This window comes from Mesoplodon densirostris, chromosome 11 (assembly GCF_025265405.1).
Source record: "Mesoplodon densirostris isolate mMesDen1 chromosome 11, mMesDen1 primary haplotype, whole genome shotgun sequence".
NCBI classification, from domain to species: Eukaryota; Metazoa; Chordata; class Mammalia; order Artiodactyla; family Ziphiidae; genus Mesoplodon; species Mesoplodon densirostris.
This window is the reverse complement of record NC_082671.1, coordinates 82,524,573-82,547,459: the sequence shown is the minus strand read 5'-3', so window position 1 is coordinate 82,547,459 and position 22,887 is coordinate 82,524,573. Positions and strand designations below refer to the sequence as shown.

At 37.8% G+C, this 22,887-nt stretch overlaps 1 protein-coding gene across 5 annotated transcripts in view; it reads right to left on the bottom strand.

Moving 5' to 3' along the window:
• Nucleotides 1–22,887, bottom strand: part of ANKS1B (ankyrin repeat and sterile alpha motif domain containing 1B) — a 1,156,804-nt gene that overhangs the window by 489,116 nt on the left and 644,801 nt on the right. For all 5 annotated transcript variants that reach the window (XM_060113525.1, XM_060113526.1, XM_060113527.1 and 2 more), the window contains exon 13: nucleotides 1,715–2,304. In XM_060113525.1, the coding sequence (XP_059969508.1) occupies nucleotides 1,715–2,304 (590 nt within the window). The remainder of the gene's footprint in view (nucleotides 1–1,714; nucleotides 2,305–22,887) is intronic.

Sequence of the window (22,887 nt, the reverse complement as noted above, 5' to 3'; positions counted from 1 at the left end):
ATTCCATATATATGTGATATAATATAGTATTTGTCTTTCTCTGTTTGACTCATTTCACTTAGCATACAGCATTGCATTTTAAAATACTTTCAAATGCCAGAAGTATATATGCTTTTTTTTTCCAGAAGCATATATTCTTGATATTATTACCATTGCAATACGACAATTAAGAGACTGACAGAGAAAGGTTTAAAGGAAGGCAGACATCTTTTGAAATGCTTTTAGAAATACAAATTATATTTCCCTTTCTTAAACTTTCAAAATCAGCTTGCCTTTTCTTTGTATTTCCTAAAATGAACTTTGTTTGGACCTACATGGGTCAGTAAGTTAGAAATTGTGTATACTTTAAACTCAGATGGGGAAGGAGCTGAAGATAAATTCACATGACAATGTCTACCCTCTCGGGCATACTTCCTCTTCTGAGAGCGTGCATCTCATCTGACCAGTGAAGCATGACCATTGGAACCAAGTTCTTGTTAAATGGTTTAGCCAGCCACAAGCTGATTTGTAGCATGTAATCACAAGAATCTAGGCATGGAAACAACTTGATGCTAAGAGGTAAGTTAAATGTTAATTAATCCTGCCTTGTTCCGAAAAGGATCTCCAGATGTTATTCACAGAGTTAATAAATATAAGAAATGGATAGATCTGAATAAACTATCAATCTACTACTATGGAATGTATAGGCAGATATGACTGTCAGAGCTTTAGCTATTTATGGTTTACTCCCTCTCCTCATCATCCTAGCAACCTTAGTAAGACAGCAGGTTTCAGAAAGGACAATGAGCATTACTTAAATGTCCCATTTTGTTCACCCTGAAACAGATGCAGAGAGATTAAGTGATTTTCTCAAACAGCTCAATTCAGAATGTTAGTACCAGAGCCATTTCCATTTCTAGTTCTCAGAATACTATAGTGACCTATTGTGCTTCAAAACCTAATCCAACTGGCACAATCTTCTGAGAGACAAAATGTGACATGTTAGAATGAAATGCCAAGGAAGAGTGTGGTCCATTCTTTTAAGAAATTCAAGAAAAAGCAAGAGACTTCATTACTTTATTATGTAGTCCTCCTCAGGGACAAAGGATGATATTTTATAACCTTACAAGGGCACTTGCTTTCTGAGTAATTCTATGAAATTAAAGACTTTGTCTTTAAGAAGAGCTTAAATTGGTGTTACTGGACTGCAACATATTTTTCTCTAATGTCTCTCTAATAGTTGTAAAGGGAAATATTAAGTAATTTGTGTTTTTTGTATGGTACTTGGAGAAAGGCCAGGGCCATTCTGTTTATCATTAAGATTATAAAAGTTCTTCTGAAACTATAAGATACTTTAAAGAAGGGAGATGAGCTAACAAAGAGTTTAGCAAGTAACAAAATGATATGGAGCAAAAAAAATACAAAGATTTTTCTCAATTTGTCAGCTGCAATGCTTGGTAGGACACAATGTGAACATTTTCTTGTACCTCATAGCTAGTTATTACTTCTGCTTGATGTCAATTTCTATAGAAACAACAGATTTCCCCTCATGTGTTGTTTTCGCACTCACTGTGAAATTATCATGTGACACCTCTAGAACCTTTCCCTTCCACTTGGAACTATATGTGTTTGTTAATTTTTTTTCCTTTGAGAGACTTAAAAAGCTGAAAATCCTTCCCCTGAAACCCCCTTGATGCTAAAGCCTTAAATAAGGAATAATAAGAACAAATCTTACTTCTTCCCATTCGGAAGTGAAGGATGGCGTTCTTTCAGAATTCCCTTTAGAACTGTGATCAGCAGTTGAAGTTTCGGTCCAGTTAACTCTTGATGTTTTCGCATTTGAAGGGTAGGCAATGAGATCAGAATCCGATTTAGAGACACTTTTTGATAAATGCATGTCGATCAGGGCTTTTGGCAATGACCTTATTCTTCCCAGGGTACAGGCTCTCTCCACAAATCCCCCCGTGTTCACAATCCACTGGTCCCCATTCCGGGATCCACTCCTAGTTGTTCTTGTGCCAACAATGGTATGGTTTTCGAGTTGGTTGCTTTTTTTGTGAAAAATTGTTCTACTGACTACTTTGGGTTTAATTTTCTTTACCAAAGGTTCTGAGTTATTTTCTATTGGAGTCTGCTTGAAAGGCAAAGGACTATTTGTCAAACTGACTTCATCTTTTCCTTCTTCACATTCATCTCTTTTCTCATAGAGATGAAATGGATTTTCAGGGGACTCACAGGCTGGAGAGGATCCATGGAGAAGGCCTGCAAATTGCCCAGGATCATATTCTTTTGGGGGATCACTGTCCTCCTCTTGAAAGAGATCATCTGCAAAAGGGAAAAAGAAGGTCAGGATGTTTGTTTATAAAGGACTCTGAAAGCCCTGATACAACTTGTGCAATGTCCAGACATTTGATTTCTTGCTACACAGTGATATCCTCACTTTATGAAATACCCATGAGCCTACAGTGCCATGTATAAAATGAATTTGTGTGTGTGTGTGTGTGTGTGTGTGTGTGTGTGTGTGTGTATGAACCAGATCCTCCTGAATTACTTTAGGGTGCATTTCAAAGGTATGAATTGGGTATTAATTGAGTAATTGCCCACGCTTCTCCTTTGTCCCCAGGGAGTATGTTTTACATTGGATAAAATCAGGTTTTCATAAAATGGGACACGTTCAAACTCTTGGAGTAAATGAATCATTGTGCAGTAGGACATCAGGCAGGTAAATCAAGATCATATATAATGACATTCCTTTGCCCTTCTGCCAGGAAATAAATTCAAAAACAAAATCTTGAAAAGAAGTATAATTAGGAGTAATTTAAGGTTAATAATCCTGATAGTGTTACTTCAAATATAAAATTAAGATTAATTCTATACAGATTATATGATTTAGACAAAAAGGATTTGTTCAGGCTTAAACATAGGCAAACAATGCAATGTCACTAAAAAGTGAGTGTCTTTTACAAGAAACTGATGTTGAACTACTAACACAAAGCTATCTTTCTTTCTTCTATGAAATAGTATTAGTTATTTTTCAATTTCTTTAGATCTTTGAAAATGTAATGCAGAAAAGAAACCAAAGATGATAATTTTTATTCTTTATAATTTTTTCTAAGATAAAACATAAATGTTCACTGAGATTTAAAATACACCATGCTTTTTTTTTAATGACCTAATTTGTCTTTTAAAGACATACTGTGTAAAAACCTGGCCAAAGAAATTAGCAAAGGAAGTCAGTTTACTTTTCTGATTGGTCACTTTAATTAATATTCAGCTAAATCAATGAATTTGGTAAAGCAGCAGGATACAAAATTAATGCACAGAAATCTCTTGCATTCCTATATACTAATGATGAAAAATATGAAAGAGAAATTAAGGAAATACTCCCATTTACCATTAAAACAAAAAGAATAAAATACCTACCTAGGGAGACAAAAGACCTGTATGCAGAAAACTATAAGACACTGATGAAAGAAATTAAAGATGATACCAACAGATGGAGAGATATACCATGTTCTTGGATTGGAAGAATCAATATTGTGCAAATGAATATACTACCCAAAGCACTCCACAGACTCAATGCAATCCCTATCAAATTACCAATGGCATTTTTTACAGAACTAGAACAAAAAATCTTAAAATTTGTATGGAGACACAAAAGACCCCGAATAGCCAAAATGGTCTTGAGGGAAAAAAACAGAGCTGGAGGAATCAGACTCCCTGACTTCAGACTATACTATAAAGGTACAGTAATCAAGACAACATGGTACTGGCACAAAAACAGAAATATAGATCAATGGAACAGGATAGAAAGCCCAGAGATAAACCCATGCACCTATGGTCAGTTAATCTATGACAAAGGAGGCAAGGATATACAATGGAAAAAAGACAGTCTCTTCAATAAGTGGTGCTGGGAAAACTGGATAGCTACATGTAAAAGAATGAAATTAGAACACTCCCTAACACCATACACAAAAATAAACTCAAAATGGATTAGAGACCTAAATGTAAGACTGGACACTATAAAACTCTTAGAGGAAAACATAGGAAGAACACTCTTTGACATAAATCACAGCAAGATCTCTTTTGATCCACCTCCTAGAGTAATGGAAATAAAAACAAAAATAAACAAATGGGACTTAATGAAACTTAAAAGCTTTTGCACAGCAAAGGAAACTACAAACAAGACGAAAAGACAACCCTCAGAATGGGAGAAAATATTTGCAAATGAATCAACAGACAAAGGATTAATCTCCAAAATATATAAACAACTCATGCAGCTCAATATTAAAAAAACAAACAACCCAATCCCAAAATGGGCAGAAGACCTAAATAGACATTTCTCCAAAGAGATATACAGATGGCCAAGAAGCACATGAAAAGCTGCTCAACATCACTAATTATTAGAGAAATGCAAATCAAAAGTACAATGAGGTATCACCTCACACCAGTTAGAATGGGCATCATCAGAAAATCTACAAACAACAAATGCTGGAGAGGGTGTGGAGAAAAGGGAACCCTCTTGCACTGTTGGTGGGAATGGAAATTGATACAGCCACTATGGAGAACAGTATGGAGTTCCTTAAAAAACTAAAAATAGAATTACCATACGACCCAGCAATCCCACTACTGGGCATATACCCTGAGAAAACCATAATTCAAAAAGACACATGCACCCCAATGTTCATTGCAGCACTATTTACAACAGCCAGGATATGGGAGCAACCTAAATGCCCATCGACAGATGAATGGATAAAGAAGATGTGGTACATATATACAATGGAATATTACTCAGCCTTAAAAAGGAATGAAATTGGGTCATTTGTAGAGACGTGGATGGATCTAGAGACTGTCATACAGAGTGAAGTAAGTCAGAAAGAGAAAAACAAATATCATATATTAGTGCATATATGTGGAACCTAGAAAAGTGGTACAGATGAACTGGTTTGCAGGGCAGAAATTGAGACACAGATGTAGAGAACAAACATATAGACACCAAGCGGGGAACATGGCAGGGGGTCGTGGTGGTGGTATGATGAATTGGGAGATTGGGATTGACATATATACACTAATATGTATAAAATGGATAACTAATGAGATCTTGCTGTATAAAAAAATAAATAAAACAAAATTCAAAAAAAATTCAGCTAAATATTTGCCATGATCAAAAGTTAAATTACCTGATAAGCCCATAACCTAATCTTATGAAAAAGTAAAATATAGCCAATGTGGTAGATAATAACAACAAATTCAAACTTGACTTGCTGACTCACACTTTAAAAAAGTTAGTTATTATTACAAACCCAAGACATCAAAGTTTTTATAAATTAACAAGTAACATTTATTTGGAATGGGCTATTTACTATGCATGCACTGAATTAGGGATAATATTTATATACCCTCATCTGATCGTCATAACAATCCTGTAAAATTATTAATAATAATCATGATTTTGTGACAGAAAGAGATTTGGCTAGAATATGTCAACAAATTGGCTACCAGAGTAAGTCTCAATAGATATTTGCTCAAAGAATGCTACAGACAAATTGGCTTTCTTTACTGAAGTTTGGTCCCAGGTCTGTATACTCTTGTCTTTCTTGGAGCTGATAGAAGTAGGTACGTTCCTGGCTTTACATATCCCCAGACCTCACCCTGGTTCCTGTTTGGCTTTTCCAAACGAAGACATCCTCCTGCCTAGACCTAACACAGTGGTATCCTGAGATGAAAGAAACAAGGGTGACAGGAAGAAAGGTCTGAGAGACAACAGTCTAAAAGAGAAACAATCTGATTCATCCCGTACTATTATAAGCATTTTATCGTCCCATAAAAACTCCATCCCTTTCTAATGTAGCAACACTATGTCCTTCCTAACTCTGTTTTTCCCTCCCCTCACAACAGAGATCCTTCTTGGGGTAGAAGAATGGGTGGAGCATAAAGCAAGGCAGCCTTAAACTCTTTCTAAAGGTTAGAGTTTATGCTCTATTATATCCATTTTTTAGAAGTCAAAATTAACATGTAGACAACTTAAGCTTCTGAAGTTTCCCCATCTAGTAAGTGGTTAGGCTGAGATTCAAACTAAGGTCTATCAGATTTCCTACATCCACTGGCCTGGAAAATATATTACTATTAAGATAAAAGAACAATCTAGGGTTCAAGGACAATCAAGTAGGCTCTTTGTGAGGAGAGACATGTTTCTCCTGTTTATGACTATTTCTGGAATTTGGGGAAAGTGGATGAGAAGAGTTTCTTCAGCTTCATGGAGGTAAGCTAATACTAAGAGAAAATAAAATCTGGTGTTCTGTTCCAATTTATTTTCTCTTTTTTCTTCCTGGGCTGCTTGGCTCCCCTATAATGCTTTACAGCATAAGGAGGTTGGTATGAGATGATAGTAATGCATAAATAATGTAGAAGGAAGGAAGAATTCTGAAATAGGGAAGAATTTTACTGAGAAGTTGCTGAAGAAGGCTAAAGGGTTTAAGTTTGAGAGGAAAACTTGAAAAGAGTCAGTCTTTTATACGAAAAAGATTCTGTAAATCTCAGCAAGAGGTTTCTGATCATGTTCACAATAATGAGATATTTAGGGGCATAATATTACTTGAATTTTCCTATGAATATCATTATTAGGTTACCATCCCTTCGGTGGTTTGATCAAAACAACTATAATCGCCATTCCAAAACGCTTTATATTGTCCAAGTGCTCTAGTCACAAGCAGTCACTTCTCTAAGTAAAAGAGAATTTAGTTATTAGCTCATAAGCCTAGGCTTTTGAATAATAGTTCTTAGCATTGTGATAGTTGTTAACATTTTTGCCAAGAGTTGTGATAAGGCAAATATTACTTATTTCAGTGCCTAAACCCTAAGGATTTCTCAGATCAAAGACAATGTGAAATTGATATGAAACCTCCTGAAATTCCTGTTGGGTGGATTCATTGCAGTTATGACCCAATCCGCAAAGGCTCCTTGTAGCCACACCCCAAGCCTGTATCCATTCCTCCCAAGTGACTTTAAGTGTGGCCATGCGCCTTGCTTTGGTCAATGGGACAATGGCAAGCGTGATATAAGAAAGACTTGAAAAGCACTCATGGACTGGGACTTGTTCTCTTGCAGCTCTTGGAACCCTGCCGCTATATGAACAAGCTTGAGCTAGCCCGCTGGATGATGAAATGATACATTACCCAGATGTTTGAAATTGTAGGGTTTTTCTTTTTTTTCCCCCAAGTATAATGAGCCTAACAGATCAGGAGACAATTGCCACTGAAAAGGCAGATTGTTATAGTCATAGATCCCAAGAGGAGGGAGCATGCCATGTCACTGGGGGTGGAAGGGACACGTGGAAGCACCAGTATTAGTCAAGAGGCAGAATGAGTGGGGGAAAAGATGGACAAGAGCCTTTATTGTGCTTTCTATGGGAAGTAATGGACACAACAGGGTAAGCAGTTTTAGGACTGATTACTTCAAGTCTTTTCATTAGGCTCTAGGCCATAGGGATTTTTCCTAGTTATCTGGTACCTGGCTCTGCTGTGATTAGGGCACGTGGGTAGTGGCCCAGTGTGAGAACCTGATAAAGAAAGTGGTTAGAGTATGGTTTTAGATTGGTTTGCATATGAGAAGTGTGTTTTCAGGTGAGTTGTTTACTATCTTTAAGAATTACCTAGCCCTGGGAAGGGCAGTGTCTGCAGAGTCAGCAAGGTCCCAAGATGTCAAAGCATCAGGAAAAAAAAAAAGAAAAAATCCCTCCAAAATAAAGGGCATGGTTAACACACCAGCCACCCTGTCACTTCAGCTGAAGGCCAGCTAACTTTCAACATGTGAGTGAGGCCGACCAGGACTAACCAACTCCAGGACAATCTGCCAATTGACCACAGTTGCATGAACAAGCCCAGGCAAGATTATCTGAGTCTGGCACAGACCAGAAGAACACACGTACCAGAATCATGAGCTAAATAAATGGCTGTTGATTTAAGCCACAAAGTTTGGGGTGGTTTACTATGTGTCAATAGATAACTGATTTAGCCTGTATCCCAAGTTTTAAAGAAGAATTAATACATTCTTCAAAATAAACTCTGGCAATGTTTATATTTTCATATCTGGAAATGATGATAGTAATAGTATATAACTAAAAGTATTGTGAAGCTGAATGAAAAAAATAAAAGTAAAGGAGTTAGAACAATGCCTGTGGCATAGAACACATTAAATATGTGTTTCTTTATTACAACAACAACTTCTAATCTAGACAGTTTCATTTTCACAAAGAAAGGTGGTCGTAATTTATTATATTAGACACTCAGTAAAGATTATTAGTTTGATATGCTTGTATATTTTTTAAAATATACTTTGAAAAGAATTTTTGCATTTTCTTACTATTTCTTTAGGTGAAACTGAGGCAAAGTATATAGATTAAACTGTTTTTTTTTTTTTTTTGCAGTACGCGGGCCTCTCACTGTTGTGGGCTCTCCTGTTGCGGAGCACAGGCTCGGGACGCACAGGTTCAGCGGCCATGGCTCACGGGCCCAGCTGCTCCGCGGCATGTGGGATCTTCCCAGACCGGGGCACGAACCCGTGTCCCCTGCATCGGCAGGCGGACTCTCAACCACTGCGCCACCAGGGAAGCCCAATTAAACTGTTTTTCATAACATGTCTCATTTAATTTCACACTTTTTTTTTGACAGGTGGATATTTCATGCTAAGGCACAGAACTAAATATGTGTGAATTCCAATCTGATAGTTATTCAAAGAATAATTAGCATTTCAAAGAAATGTCAGAGTAAGTATCCAATAGTAAGAAGTTCAATATTTTTTTATCCATCTTTGTCTCTGATATTTATGACCTATATAAATACCTGAATAACAATAAAACCCTAAATTTCATGTTAAGATGAAAACAAATTATGGAAAACTAGTAATTTCTTCTTTTATTATAGATCATAACTTTTGTTTATTGGGTCATTGCATTCCTCTTTGGAAAATCAAAAATGTCTTTGGGATTCTAGTGCTGATGTTGATATTAGCAGAAATTCTGAATTCATTTCACAAATACGTATAAAATACCTCTGTCCACTGGGCACTGTCTTAGCTGCCAAAGTTTCAGCAGTACCAAAGGCAAAGTCCCACCCTCAGGATGCTTACATTCCACCAAAGGACACAACTGTAGGCAAATCAAAAATAGTATAATTTCTGATGATGGTTAAGTTCTGTGAAAAAAATAAAACAAAGCAATGAGATAGGGATTATTATTGCAGACAGAGAGAAGAAGATATGAAAATCTCCTTAAGGGTATTCTGAACCATAAGAAGGCCAGTGTTGCTGCAACAGAGTGGTGAGAGAGTGGTGTACAAGTCAGAGTGAGAGACAGAGAGAGAAAGAGAAAGGTATAGTTCCAGTCCAAGTCCTATGGCCTGAGAACCAGGAGAGCTGAAGGTTGGTAGGCTTGAGACAGAGGAAGAGATGATGTTTTAGTTTGAGTATGAAGGCAGGAAAAAAGCTGGTTTCCTAGTTCAAAGACTATCAAGCAGGAAAAATTCTCTCATTCAGGGCGACATCAGCCTTTCAGTTCTATTCAAGCCTTCAACTGATGGGATAAGGCCCATGCATTAGAGAGGGCAATCAGCTTTACTTAGTCTACCTATTTAAAGTTTAACCTCATCCCCAAACACCCTCACAGAAACACCTAGAATAATGTTTGACCAAATATCTGGGCACCCCATGGACCACTCAAGTTGACACATAAAATTAACCATCATAGGGGGGTAGAATGATTGGAGATGAGGTCTGAGATGAAGGTAGGGGTAGGGTTGACATGATTTGATTTACACTTTTAAAAGATCACTTGGTATTTCTGATGGCAAGAACATGACAATAATGTACGTTTTTAAAAATTAATTTCCCCAAGTCCCCTCAAAAAAACAATACATATTATAGTGAAAGAATAAAATGAGCATATGATAGTAAAACAAACAAACAACAACAAACAAAAAACCCAACTACAGATGATATCTTCAATAAAGCAGGTATCAAGGAATCTCCATGGCCCTGGAAAATGGATGGGCATAGCCAAATCATGTGATAGCAGCAGGATCCAGAACTGGTAGTGGTGAAGAGAAAAGGAAATTGATGGAGCCTACAAGCCAAGGGTCCCAGAAATTGCCATCACATTCTGATTCCTAAAATGAGAAGGTCCAGTACTTAGCAGGATGCTGAGCAATAGAATCTGAGAATAACCAGCAGAACTTGAAAAAATCCCACAAAAAGACAATTAGAAGTGGCTTAAACCCTTGAGAATCTCAGAAATATTCACTAAATACATGCTTTTAGTAAACTAGAGACTCACTCTGAAGAAAAATTTTCAGGAGCAGAATGCAAATTGAACAGGGTGAAAACATCAGAGATCTCACGGAGAAAGATATTTCATGTAACGGGAAGGAGGGAGTGGCATGGAAGGCAGAGGACCGGAGGAGGGAGACCTTGAATGTAATAATAACAAAATACAGTGTTCACATATGAGAGCACTACTTTGTAAGGCAAGGTGCATGTAACTCTGGCAAAGAACAAGATAACAGCAGGAAGGTTTTCTTAATCAAGCAGAGAAGTACCCATATTATCTCAATACTTCATGATAACAACAAAGGGAAAGTCTTTGAGGCGTGAAGAAAGCTACTGTGGCTCATGCCTGCTCTCACACAGAAGCCTCTTCTGAATAGTCTAGGACATTCTTCTCATTAAAGATGGGGAACAAAAAAGGATTTTGATACAACCCTATTTAAAGACATTGCAAGAAAAGGAGAAGAAAATGAATGTTTAAAAGCTAATGAAAATAAACCAAAAAGTAAATGTGGCCCCAAATAATTTGAAAGCTGTAACTTAAAATTCAAAATTATTTAAAAGAAATTAAGAAAATAATCAAAGTTCTGAAAGAACAACCTATACTGTGAGTAGAGGAGCTCAGCCATGAGGTGGCTGATCATTTTCTTTCCCCTTACCCTTTCCCTCCATGAGCAATTCACTCCTCAAGTCACTTGATGGAGAAGAGTGAGATGGCATCCTTATCTTCAGTGGAGAGGCAGCCTGGAGTTGGGTATCAGAGCCCAAGCAAAGTAATGGTGGTGTCCATGTTTAGGGGCAACTCAGCATGGTACACTGGCATCCAAGCAGGGTGAAGGGGGTGTACACACGGGGGTGTGACCCAGTATGGATAGTCAGAGCCCGGGTCGGGTGAGGAGGAAATCCATGTGGGAGGAGTGGCCTGGCAGAAGGAGTCAGAAAACTAGCAAAGTAAAGGAGGATATCCCTGCAGAAGGGTGGCCTAGCAAGGAGTGTCAAAACCCAAACAGGGTGAGGAAGGTGTCCATGTCCAGAAGAGGAAAGTGTTCATGCATAGGGTGGCCTGGCATAACATGTCAAAGCCCCATCAGTGAAAGGAGGGTGTCTACCTGTGGGATGTCCTGCCATAAGGTGTTAGAGTCCCAGGAAGGTGAGCAGGGTGTTTACACAGATAAACAGGCATGGGGAGTCAAACCTCAGGATGAGAAAGATGCCTGAGTGGGGAGGAGGTGGCATTAGATATGGGAGACTGCTTACTTACAGAGGGGTGAACAAATAAACAACTACAGTAAGGAACCAGATTTCTCACTTTTTAAGGAGGGAGTTAGAAATATGAAGAGGGAGAAAAGTAGAGTGAACCTTGTGATGTTGGCTTGTAACTGGAGATACCAATATTTTCAAGATAGAGAGAGAGAAATGGACAGATATAGATATAAATATATATTTGTGTATGTGTGTATTTAAATACATATATACCTAACTCTGTCCATTGAGAGGGACTGGGAAATTGAGCTCCCAATAGCAATAAGTAAAGCCCAGACTTAGCTTCTAAATGTATTTTCCACTAAAAGAAACAGGGATCCATTGAGAAATGACTGATATCAGGGTCAGGGCAGAGAAAGTACAAGATGAGCCTGGAAAACCTTGTGCCAGAGACCAAGGAAGTGCTCAAAGAATGAAGAGGCATGTCAAGATGACAGGGAAGCCAGATTGAATGGGCTGGTTAAACTAAGGACAATTTTAGAAACAAAATAAATAATGACAGTAATGGATTATAACCCACTGAATAAAATATGAAAACATGAACCCATAAACATATATAAATAAATGGATGATTTAAAAGTTTGATTAGGAATGGGAAATTTAAATAATTTCAAATCACCTCCTCACAAAATACTTACTAGTTACTAAGAGAGAAAGAATAACTCTACATTTAAGAAGTCTGGGAGGCACTAAACTATCTTAGTCAAATGATTAAGGTGAACATCAGAAGGAATAGAGCAAATCAAAATCTTGCCCCACCTGATAGGGTGAAATGAGAAAAACACAGAATCACTTCTGGATTTTCCTTCTAAAGATGCATAACCTAGATCTACTCAGGTAGAAACATCAAATAAACTTAATTTGTGGGACATTCTACAAAGTCACTGGCCTGTAATCTTCAAAAGTGTCAAGGTAATGACTATCAAGGAAAGTCAAAGGAACTGTTCCAGATGGAAGGAGACTAAAGAGACATTACAACTAAATGCAATGTGTGATCCTGACCTAGATTCTTTCATCATAAAAATTATTATTGGGGAAACTAGCAAATTTTGAATAGAGTCTGAAACTTGAATAGATGGTAATATATTAATGTCAATTTCCTGATTTGATTGTGTTGTGGTTGTCTAAGACTGTACTTGCTTATAGGAAATGTACATTATTCTAGTAGTTCTCAAAGTATAGTCCATAGATGCATGGGGTCCCTGAGATCAAAACAATTCTCAGACAAATACTAAGATATTATTTGCTTTTTTCACTCTTATTATCTCATGAGTGTACAGTGGTTGTGCAGAGGCTACATGGTGTTCTCTTTCCACAGTGGAAATACGTGATACCTCTTTAGGCCTCACTTCAGGAATTGGCACACTGTTACTTCTCACATTGATTGACAGAATAAAGTCATGTGTCTCATCCTAAAGTAAATTGAGTGAGGATGTAAATGCCACTGTCTCTACAGCACTACAAAGGAACATGGCAGAAGAGGGAGTGAAGAGCTGAGAACATTAATCGCAACTACCACAGAATGCTTTTGCCCCCATTTAAAAATGATGTTCACTTTTAATTCCTGGAGAGACAACATTTATTAGGTTAAGTATGTTCCTTTCTATTCCAACTTTAATGAGAATTTTAAAATTAAAAAATTATGATTGAATTTTGAGTTTGTATCAAATGTTTTTCTTCACCTATTGAGTTGATTATGTAGTTTTTCTCCTTTAATCTGTTAGTGGGAATAACATACTTTCTCATGTTAAACAAACTGTGTATTAATGGGTTGAATTGGTCATAATGAATTTTCCTTTTGCTATCCTGCCAGATTTGGTTTGCTGGTACTTTGTTTAGATTTTTGCATCTATATTCATGAATGAAACAGGCCTTTCATTTTTCCTTTCTTATGCTATCTAGCTTTGATATGAAGATTACTAGTCTCAAAACTAGTTGGGGAAAATTCCCACTTCTTCACTTCTCTCGAGGAGTTTGTATGATATTGGAATGATCTGTTTCTTAAAAGCTAATTTACTTTACCTTTAAAATCATCTAGACTTAATATATTCTTTGTGGGAAGATTTAAAATTATTCACTCAATTTCTCCAGTAGTTTAGAGAAATTGAGTGAATTTCTCTAATTTCTCTAATAGTCTGTAGGACTATTTAGAGTTCCTATAGCATTCTGAAGTTTTGGTAAGTTACAAATACCTAGAATTTGTCTATTTCTTTCAGTATTAAATTAACTGCCACAAAGTTGTTCATAATTTTTACTTATTTTCTTTTGAATCTTTTTATAGAGTATCTGTAGTTATATCCCTCCTCATTCCTAGCAAAGTTTATTTGCATTTTATATTCTCCCTTTTTTTTTTTTTTTTTTTTACTATTTTTACTAGAAAGTACATCCACTTTAAAGTGTTATCAAAAATTCCACTTCTGGGCTTCCCTGGTGGCGCAGTGGTTGAGAGTCTACCTGCTGATGCAGGGGACACGGGTTCGTGCCCCGGTCCACGAAGATCCCACATGCCACGGAGCGGCAGGGCCCGTGAGCCATGGCCGCTGAGCCTGCACGTCCGGAGCCTGTGCTCCGCAACGGGAGAGGCCACAACAGTGAGAGGTCTGTGTACCGCAAAAAACCCCCCAAAAAACCAAAAAAACAAAAATAATATACAAAGTCAGAAGTGGAATTATTATTATTATTTTTTTCGGTACGCGGCGTCTCACTGTTGTGGCCTCTCCCGTTGCGGAGCACAGGCTCTGGACGCGCAGGCTCAGTGGCCATGGCTCACGGGCCCAGCCGCTCTGCGGCATGTGGGATCTTCCCAGACCAGGGCACGAACCCGTGTCCCCTGCATCGGCAGGCGGACTCTCAACCACTGCGCCACCAGGGAAGCCCTGTATATTATTTTTCTATATCATTCATTTCTGTTCTTTCCCTTTTCTTTCTCCTACTTCTCTGGGCTAATTCTATCATTTCTTATAAAATTTCTTAAATTTGCATTTAGCTCATTAATCTTCAGCATTTCTTCTTTTCTAGCATAAGGATTTAAAATTTCTAAGTTCCACTCATGCTTTTTTCACTATGATGGTTATTTAGTATTTACATTTTTGTTTAATTCTAAACATCTTAAAGTTAGAATTATGGTGTCTCCTAACTCATTTCTCATGAGTTACTTGGAAATGTATATTTAAATCACAGATTTATGGGAATCTTTAATTTAACTTAATTGTTGTCATAAAATATAGTGTATATTAATGAGTCTTTGACATGTATTGAAACTTGCTTATAGCCAGCCAAGTTAAGATCAGTTTTTATCAATGTTTCATGAGAATAGCATGTATTCTCTAACTGTTGGCTATAAAGCTTTGCATTTTATTAGATAAGCTTATTAACTGAGCTATCAAAATATTCCACTAATTAAGTGAGGTATGTTGAAATCTCTCAGTTTTAGTGAACTTATGACTGTTTTTTCTTACAATTGATTATATTTTCCTCGTGAACTGAACCTTCTATAATCTCACAGTGACTCTCTACATTCTGGTAATGCGTTCAGTGTTAAAGTATATTTGGCCTGATACTGATATAGCTACGCCAGGTTTTATTAGGCTAATATTTCTCAGGTACAACTTTTTTCATCTTTACCTTTTTGTGTGTGGGGGTGTGCCCTTAGCTATATTGATGTGTCTATTTTAAAGAGCATAAAGCTAGGTTTCGTTTTCCTACCCTCCTACCATCTCTTCCTTTTAACTGGTGAATTTAGCTCATTTATGTTTATTTTGATGCTTTACATATTTAGACGTGGTTCTACTATTTTACATTTTGATATCTATCTTTCATATTCTTTTTCCACCTCTATTCCACTTTTTGTTTTTTTTCTAATTCCATTTTCTCTCTATGGCTTGGACTTCATACAATTTATTTTTATTCTTTAGACATCCTTAAAATTTTACCATACATTTTTAATTTAACAAAGTCTAAAGGTGAATAATACCTTATCCATCCTCTTCCTGAATAATCTTAAGATGTTATATCACTTGAAATTAGATCACTATTTCTCTAACAAATACTGTTATCGGTGTTTTCATTCTGTATGTTAGTTTTCCAAATCAGATGTTATTATTTTATTCAGATTATTTTTATTTGAATTTGCATACATGTTTCCATTTTATTTATTCACTATTCCTTCCTCAGAATGACCTGAGATCATTTTCCTTCTTGAATTAATCCTTGAGGTTTTTCTTTTGGAAAAAGTCTTTTGGTAGTAAATATTTTTAGTTTTTTCATTTATGTAAAAAAGGTTTTATTTTAGTTCATAATTTAGGTTGATGTTTTTTCTTTTCCTCTCACAATTTGAAGGTATTATTCTACTCTTTTGTCTTATATCTTTCCTTGATAAGTTGGCTATCATTATACCTGTGTTTTTGTTGTAGGTGATCCATCATTTCTCTACCTGCTTTGAAGATATCCTCTACATCTTTCAATTTCACAATAATGTGGCTTGGTATGGATTTCTCTTTATCTTGTTTGGAATACAGTGTGTTTCTTGGACCTATGAATTCACGTTTTTATCAGTTATGGGAAACATTTAACAATTATCATAAAAACTTTCTTCTCCTATATATTCTTTATTATTTCATCCTCAGTCTCTAACTAGAAGTAGGTTAATTTGCTTGTTCCATCCTTCATATTGCTTCATGTCTCTCATATTTTTTGCCTCTTTGGCTCTCTGTGCTATACTTTGGATAATTTTTTTAAATTTATTTTCCAGTTCACCAATTGTCTCTTCATCTCTGCTTAATCTGCTGTTTACCTGTTCATTTAGAATTTTAAAAATAATTTCAAATGTTATATTTTTCAAATCTAGAAATGTCATTTATTTTTCAAATTTGCCTGTTATTTATTAATAGTACTTGTTTTTACTCATCTTCATGATTAGGCATTTTATTTTTTTAAACACTTTATATATATAACTGCTTTATTTCCTACACCCAGTAACAATACCTATAGTCATCAGGCAAATATGTTTGCTATTTTTTATTTTATTTTATTTTTTTGCGGTATGCGGGCCTCTCACTGTTGTGGCCTCTCCCATTGCAGAGCACAGGCTCTGGACGTGCAGGCTCAGTGGCCATGGCTCACGGACCCAGCCGCTCCACGGCATGTGGGATCTTCCTGGACTGGGGCACGAACCCGGGTCCCCTGCATCAGCAGGCGGACTCTCAACCACTGCGCCACCAAGGAAGCCCATGTTTGCTATTTTTATAGGTCCTTTTCTTCTCTTGTGTTTCCCACTTAGAGAAGTTCCTTTAGCATTTGTTGTAGAGCTGGTTTTGCGGTGCTGAATTCTCTTAGCTTTTGCTTGTCTGTAAAGCTTTTGATTTCTCCATCGAATCTGAATGAGATCCTTGCCGGGTAGAGTAATCTTCGTTGTAGGTTCTTCCCTTTCATCACTTTAAGTATATCATGCCACTCCCTTCTGGCTTGTAGAGTTTCTGCTGAGAAATCAGCTGTTAACCTTACGGGAGTTCTGTTGTATGTTATTTGTCAATTTTCCCTTCCTGCTTTCAATAATTTTTCTTTGTCTTTAATTTTTGCCAATTTGATTAGTATGTGTCTCGGAGTGTTCCTCCTTGGCTTTATCCTGTATGGGACTCTCTGTGCTTCCTGGACTTGGGTGGCTATTTCCTTTCCCATGTGAGGGAAGTTTTCGACTATAATCTCTTCAAAGATTTTCTCCGATCCTTTCACTCTCTTCTCCTTCTGGGACCCCTATAATGCGAATGCTGTTGCATTTCATGTTGTCCCAGAGGTCTCTTAGGCTGTCTTCATTTCTTGTCATTCTTTTTTCTTTATTCTATTCTGAAGCAGTGAATTCCACCATTCTGTCTTCCAGGTCACTTATCCGTTCTTCTGCCTCAGTTATTCTGCTATTGATTCCTTCTAGTGTAGTTTTCATTTCAGTTATTATATTATTCATCTCTGTTTGTTCTTTAATTCTTCTAGGTCTTTGTTAAACATTTCTTGCATCTTCTCAATCTTTGCCTCCATTCTTTTTCCAAGGTCCTGGATCATGTTCACTACCATTATTCTGAATTCTTTTTCTGGAAGGTTGCCTATCTCCACTTCATTTAGTTGTTTTTCTGGGGTTTTATCTTGTTCCTTCATCTGGTACTTAGCCCTCTGCCTTTTCGTCTTGTCTATCTTTCTGTGAATGTGGTTTTTGTTCCACAGGCTGCAGGACTGTAGTTCTTCTTGCTTCTGCTCTGTTTGCTATTTTTACTGATTCCCACTTATAGTAGTTTGCTTTTCAAGGTGATTAGAAATCATTTCTTGTTACTTCATTACTTGATCTTAATTTCTGCTAGTCACTGTGATTAGAAAAGGTCTGAGTTTCCCTGAATAGTCTTGACCAAGCTTACCATTGAACCAAAGTACAGCGTCCAAGTAGCCGTGCTATTGTTGACATCTGCACTCAGCACAACACTGACTCTCTTGTCTTCTAACATACACTTTTAGAGAGCAAAGACTGTTAGAGCAGGCAATATCTCAAAGAACATGTCATATTTAGAATACATTTGTACTGCTGCAGAAGGATCTCTCAAAGCACTTAGTCTGCCATAATACTTTGCAGCAAAATAATTTTATTGTAAATATTTACATTTATAAAGATTTCAATTAAATAAAAGACAGTGTATCAGGACTTGAAAGGTTTTAATGTGATTCTTTAAATGATTTGTGACTAGGTAGAGTTAATAATAAATTGCCTTGCCATGTATGTCAGTACTTTGTAATGTATGATGCAATATAGAAATCAATAAATTATCTTGAGAATTAGATAAAAGAAGAACAAGCTTATTGTAATTATGGATTCAAATTAAGCAAATCCTGTTTTAATAAGATCGCTCTAAAATGTATATTTATAAAAAACACAGGGCTTCCCTGGTGGCGCAGTCGTTGAGAGTCCGCCTGCCGATGCAGGGGACACGGGTTCGTGCCCCGGTCCAGGAAGATCCCACATGCCACGGAGCGGGTAGGCCCGTGAGCCATGGCCACTGAGCCTGTGCGTCCGGCCTGTGCTCCACAATGGGAGAGGCCACAACAGTGAGAGGCCCTCATACCGCGAAAAAAAAAAAAAAAAAAACCCACCGAAGAAATTCATGGAGATTTGCTAAGTATTAAAGCATTCCAATTACTCTATGATATTCAGTAAAAAAGAAAATATGCAAATTAGTCAGTGTCCTATATTTAAATTCTAGATCAACTAAAGAGAACAAAGAGCTAAATTTTGATAATATATACTGTCATCATGTCTCAATAAGTCTTCAAAGGGTTGCTAGGTCTTATCAGAAGTATTTGGGGACTTCCCTAGTGGTGCAGTGGTTAAGAATCTGCCTGCCAATGCAGGGGACATGGGTTCGAGCCCTGGTCTAAGAAGATCCCACATGCCATGGAACAACTAAGCCCATGCGCCACAACTACTGAGCCTGCATGCCAAAACTACTGAAGCCTGCGTGCCTAGAGCCCGTGCTCCGCAACAAGAGAAGCCACTGCAATGAGAAGCCCGCGCGCCGTAACAAAGAGTAGCTCCCACTCACCGCAACCAGAGAAAGCCCACGTGCAGCAACCAAGACGCAATGCAACCATAAATAAATAAATAAATTTATTTTAAAAAAATGAAATATTTGGGAGAAGTGTTACTTTTTAAAATTTATAATGTAAATTATATGAGCCTTATTGTAGTTTATTTTTTTATTTATTTTATATATTTATTTATTTATTTTTTTGTGGTACATGGGCCTCTCACTGCTGTGGCCTCTCCCGTTGCGGAGCACAGGCTCCAGACGCGCAGGCCCAGCAGCCATGGCTCACGGGCCCAGCCACTCCGCAGCATGTGGGATCTTCCCGGACCGGGGCACGAACCCGTGTCCCCTGCATCGGCAGGTGGACTCTCAACCACTGCGCCACCAGGGAAGCCCTGTAGTTTATTTATCTGTCTTGTTTCCCTAGTCATGTAGCTCATCTGGTCTGGCTAGTATGTTCATTTATATCCAAATATTAAGAATACCTTTCCAGCTCACCTACACACTGAGATAAGTGTGAGTCAAACAAATAATAATGAGCCACAGAGGCAACTATATAGAATTCATGTTCCCTTAATTTCTCAAGGTCAAAGATCAATTAAGTTTTCAAAGATATGTAAAATTACTTTAAAACACAAACTCTCTGGAAAGGAATTTATTTCAAAAATTGCAAAGGCTAAGGTTCCATATTAGGTAAGGAGAACCAACATTTATTGTGTACCTACTATGTTCAAGGTCATTTTATCTCACTTAATCCTCACAAAAGTCTCTGAAGTAGGTTTTCTTATGACTTTGAACTGTGGAAGAATAACATAGCTAGTAAATACAGGAGTCAGTGAAACCTAGTCCTCCTAAAACCAAGTTCCCTTGCCGAGTTTATGATTTTATTTAAAACTTTATTTCCTTTCTTGTCCCCTCTGACCTCAATCCTGTGCTAACTGAACACTAATCAACCAGAGTCAGATGACTAAAATTGCTGTTGTCAATAACATCGTCAATGTACTAAAATTGCTATTCTAGATATCATCATTAATGTTAATTTTTCTACAGCAAGATGAGCTCACAGACCCCCAAGCCATGGACTACCTAGCCAGAGAATCGTAAACCAGAGACATCCTGACTCCCAAAACTACGATTAAGAAATGTCAAGGGGCCTCCCTGGTGGCGCAAGTGGTTGAGAGTCCGCCTGCCGATGCAGGGGATACGGGTTCGTGCCCCGGTCTGGGAGGATCCCATATGCCGCGGAGCGGCTGGGCCCGTGAGCCATGGCCGCTGAGCCTGCGCGTCCGGAGCCTGCGCGTCCGGAGCCTGTGCTCTGCGACGGGGGAGGCCACAACAGTGAGAGGCCCGCATACCGCAAAAAAAAAAAAAAAAAAAAAAGAAATGTCACAAAAATGTCACAAGACAATGATTAATCCCGGAGTCTTTGTTCCTCCCCCTTTAAAAACTCCTTACTCAAAGACCAAGTTGGAGTGGATCTGAGGCTTGTCTCCCACTCCCTTGCTCGGTGCCCTGCAATAAGCCCTTACTTTCCTGAAAATGCCCACTGTCAAGACTTCGGCTTTCTGCTTTGTGAGCACAGGAGCCCTTGCTTGGTTACATCAGTATGGGAGATAAATCTGGCTGGTCCAAAGCCTGCCTTTATCCATTCCATTCTAAGGCTTTGTGTAAGCTTTGGCTTACCTCAAAATTTCCTATGTCGTCAGCACAATGTGCTGTCCACTGGGGCATCCTGAGTTTTGGAGTTTGAAAACCACCCAGTGGGCCCCTTTTCAAGTATCAGCAGTGACCTTTGAGTATTTATTCTTATGGCACAATTAGCCCAAAGATTGTTGCTATGTTTAAATGCTGTATGGCATTGGATACAGCATATAATAAAATTCCCTCCCTAAACAACTTAAGATCAACAGCTGCCTTACAGAAAATGCATCCAGGTAAACTGTTGTTTCCTGGCCTATTAGTCCCACACTCTGCCAAACTCAGCATTTAATGCAGAAGCCAGAGAATGCTAGAGTTCTGGCAACCCCTGGACCAGAGCAGACCATGCTACTTGGCTCTGATTTCAAACATTTATAATCTTTTCCCTTGCTCCCTTTGCTCAATATAGGAAAGGGGCTATCAGCCAATTTCCCCAGCATTTATAGCAAATCCCAAGGCTCACTCATTTCCAGCTGCTAAGCTGCCTGGGCAGACCGCATTACTAAATTATTGTATCTTTTTGGTAGAGTGCCTGATCTATCTTGGCACTCCTTTTGCATTGAAAGAAGCTCCTGTTGCAAGCAAAGGAAGCTAGCTACATTCATCCTTCCCACGCGCCTTTCCTCTGTTACCCTCAACCACTAACTTCTTTGTTTCCCCTGTATAAGCCAAGTTCACAGGGGCAGTTTCTCATCTATCTCTGACCCCCTAGGGACTGAGGGATTTCAAAAGGAGTTCTGTGCTAGGAGTAATTCCCATAGCCTAGAGCCAGATGAATAAATGGCCTACAGTGAATAACTAATTTGGAACCAAGAGGTTTTGTTTCTCTACTACCAAAATGTATTTCTTTGTAATACTGCAGTCACTATAACCATGTATTTTCCCAAACAGAAGAGTCTGTAGTGGGGGAAGAGGAAAGAACCCCTTCAACTCAAGTCTATTGTTTTCAAGTGTGTTGGTTGTTTGGTTTTAACTTATTTTAAAAATGGTTTCAGTTTTTTATACTCTTCCAACCGGTTATCAAAGTGAAACAAAGAACTGCTCTGGAGGAATAAAAAAGACAAACAAGAAAGTAGATCTCTAATCTTTAAATGAAAAAAAAAAAGTAATTTTGCAATATAAATAGGATGGAAATTATTTTTAATGACCCGAAAGTGAATAATTACTCTGATTCAATTCTCAAAAGATCTACCCTGAATTTGAACTCCAAGTCACCCAAATATCCTCAGTAAAAACTCTGGGAATGTTATACATTCAAATGTATCCTGTGAGTTTTCTATTCTTGTAACCATCCCCCCCACCCCCATCCGTGGAAAAATTGTCTTCCATGAAACTGGTCCTTGGTGTCAAAAAGGTTGGGGATGGCTGCGTAAGCAATGAGTAGCCTAGATTTTTCTCATATACATCCCAAGAAATGTCTCATTTCAGAAGAGCAGGAGTCATCAAAAGGGTAATGCTAGTAACAAGACACACCATAGAAAATATACAGAAATGGTAAAGATAATTTATATCCTGTGTGTTATATTTTAAATTAACACTGTTGTTGTTATGATAAGGAATATTTCATGTAAAATAAAAATCCTCTATAAGGGTCTGGTGCTACAGCCATGGTAATGATGGGATGATGACTGCAATACTGCTCAGCTCTGCTAATGTTTAAATTTATAAGAAATACATATTTAGTCTTTGTCCAAGGTTCCTGGTTCCTGTGATAAGAGCTATAAAGGTATCTTTTGTTATGTTAGTAAGGTGACTTTTGGAAAGCCTTTAGGTAACTAGGGGGCTGTTTGCTGGGACAACGAACCATGTGATTAGAGGGTAGGGGAGAGGGGCTGGAGATTGAGTTCAATGGGCAATGATTTAATGAATCATGACTAAAGTCTCCATAAAACCCCAAAATGACAGGGTTTGGAGGGCTTCTGGGTGGGTGAACATGTGGAGATTTGGAAAGTGCACTCTGAGAGGGCATGGAAGCTCCTTGCCCTATGTATCTCTTCACCTGGCTGTTGATTCATATCCTTTAATATCCTTTGTAATAAATAGGTAATCTAGTGAGTAAACAGGTTTC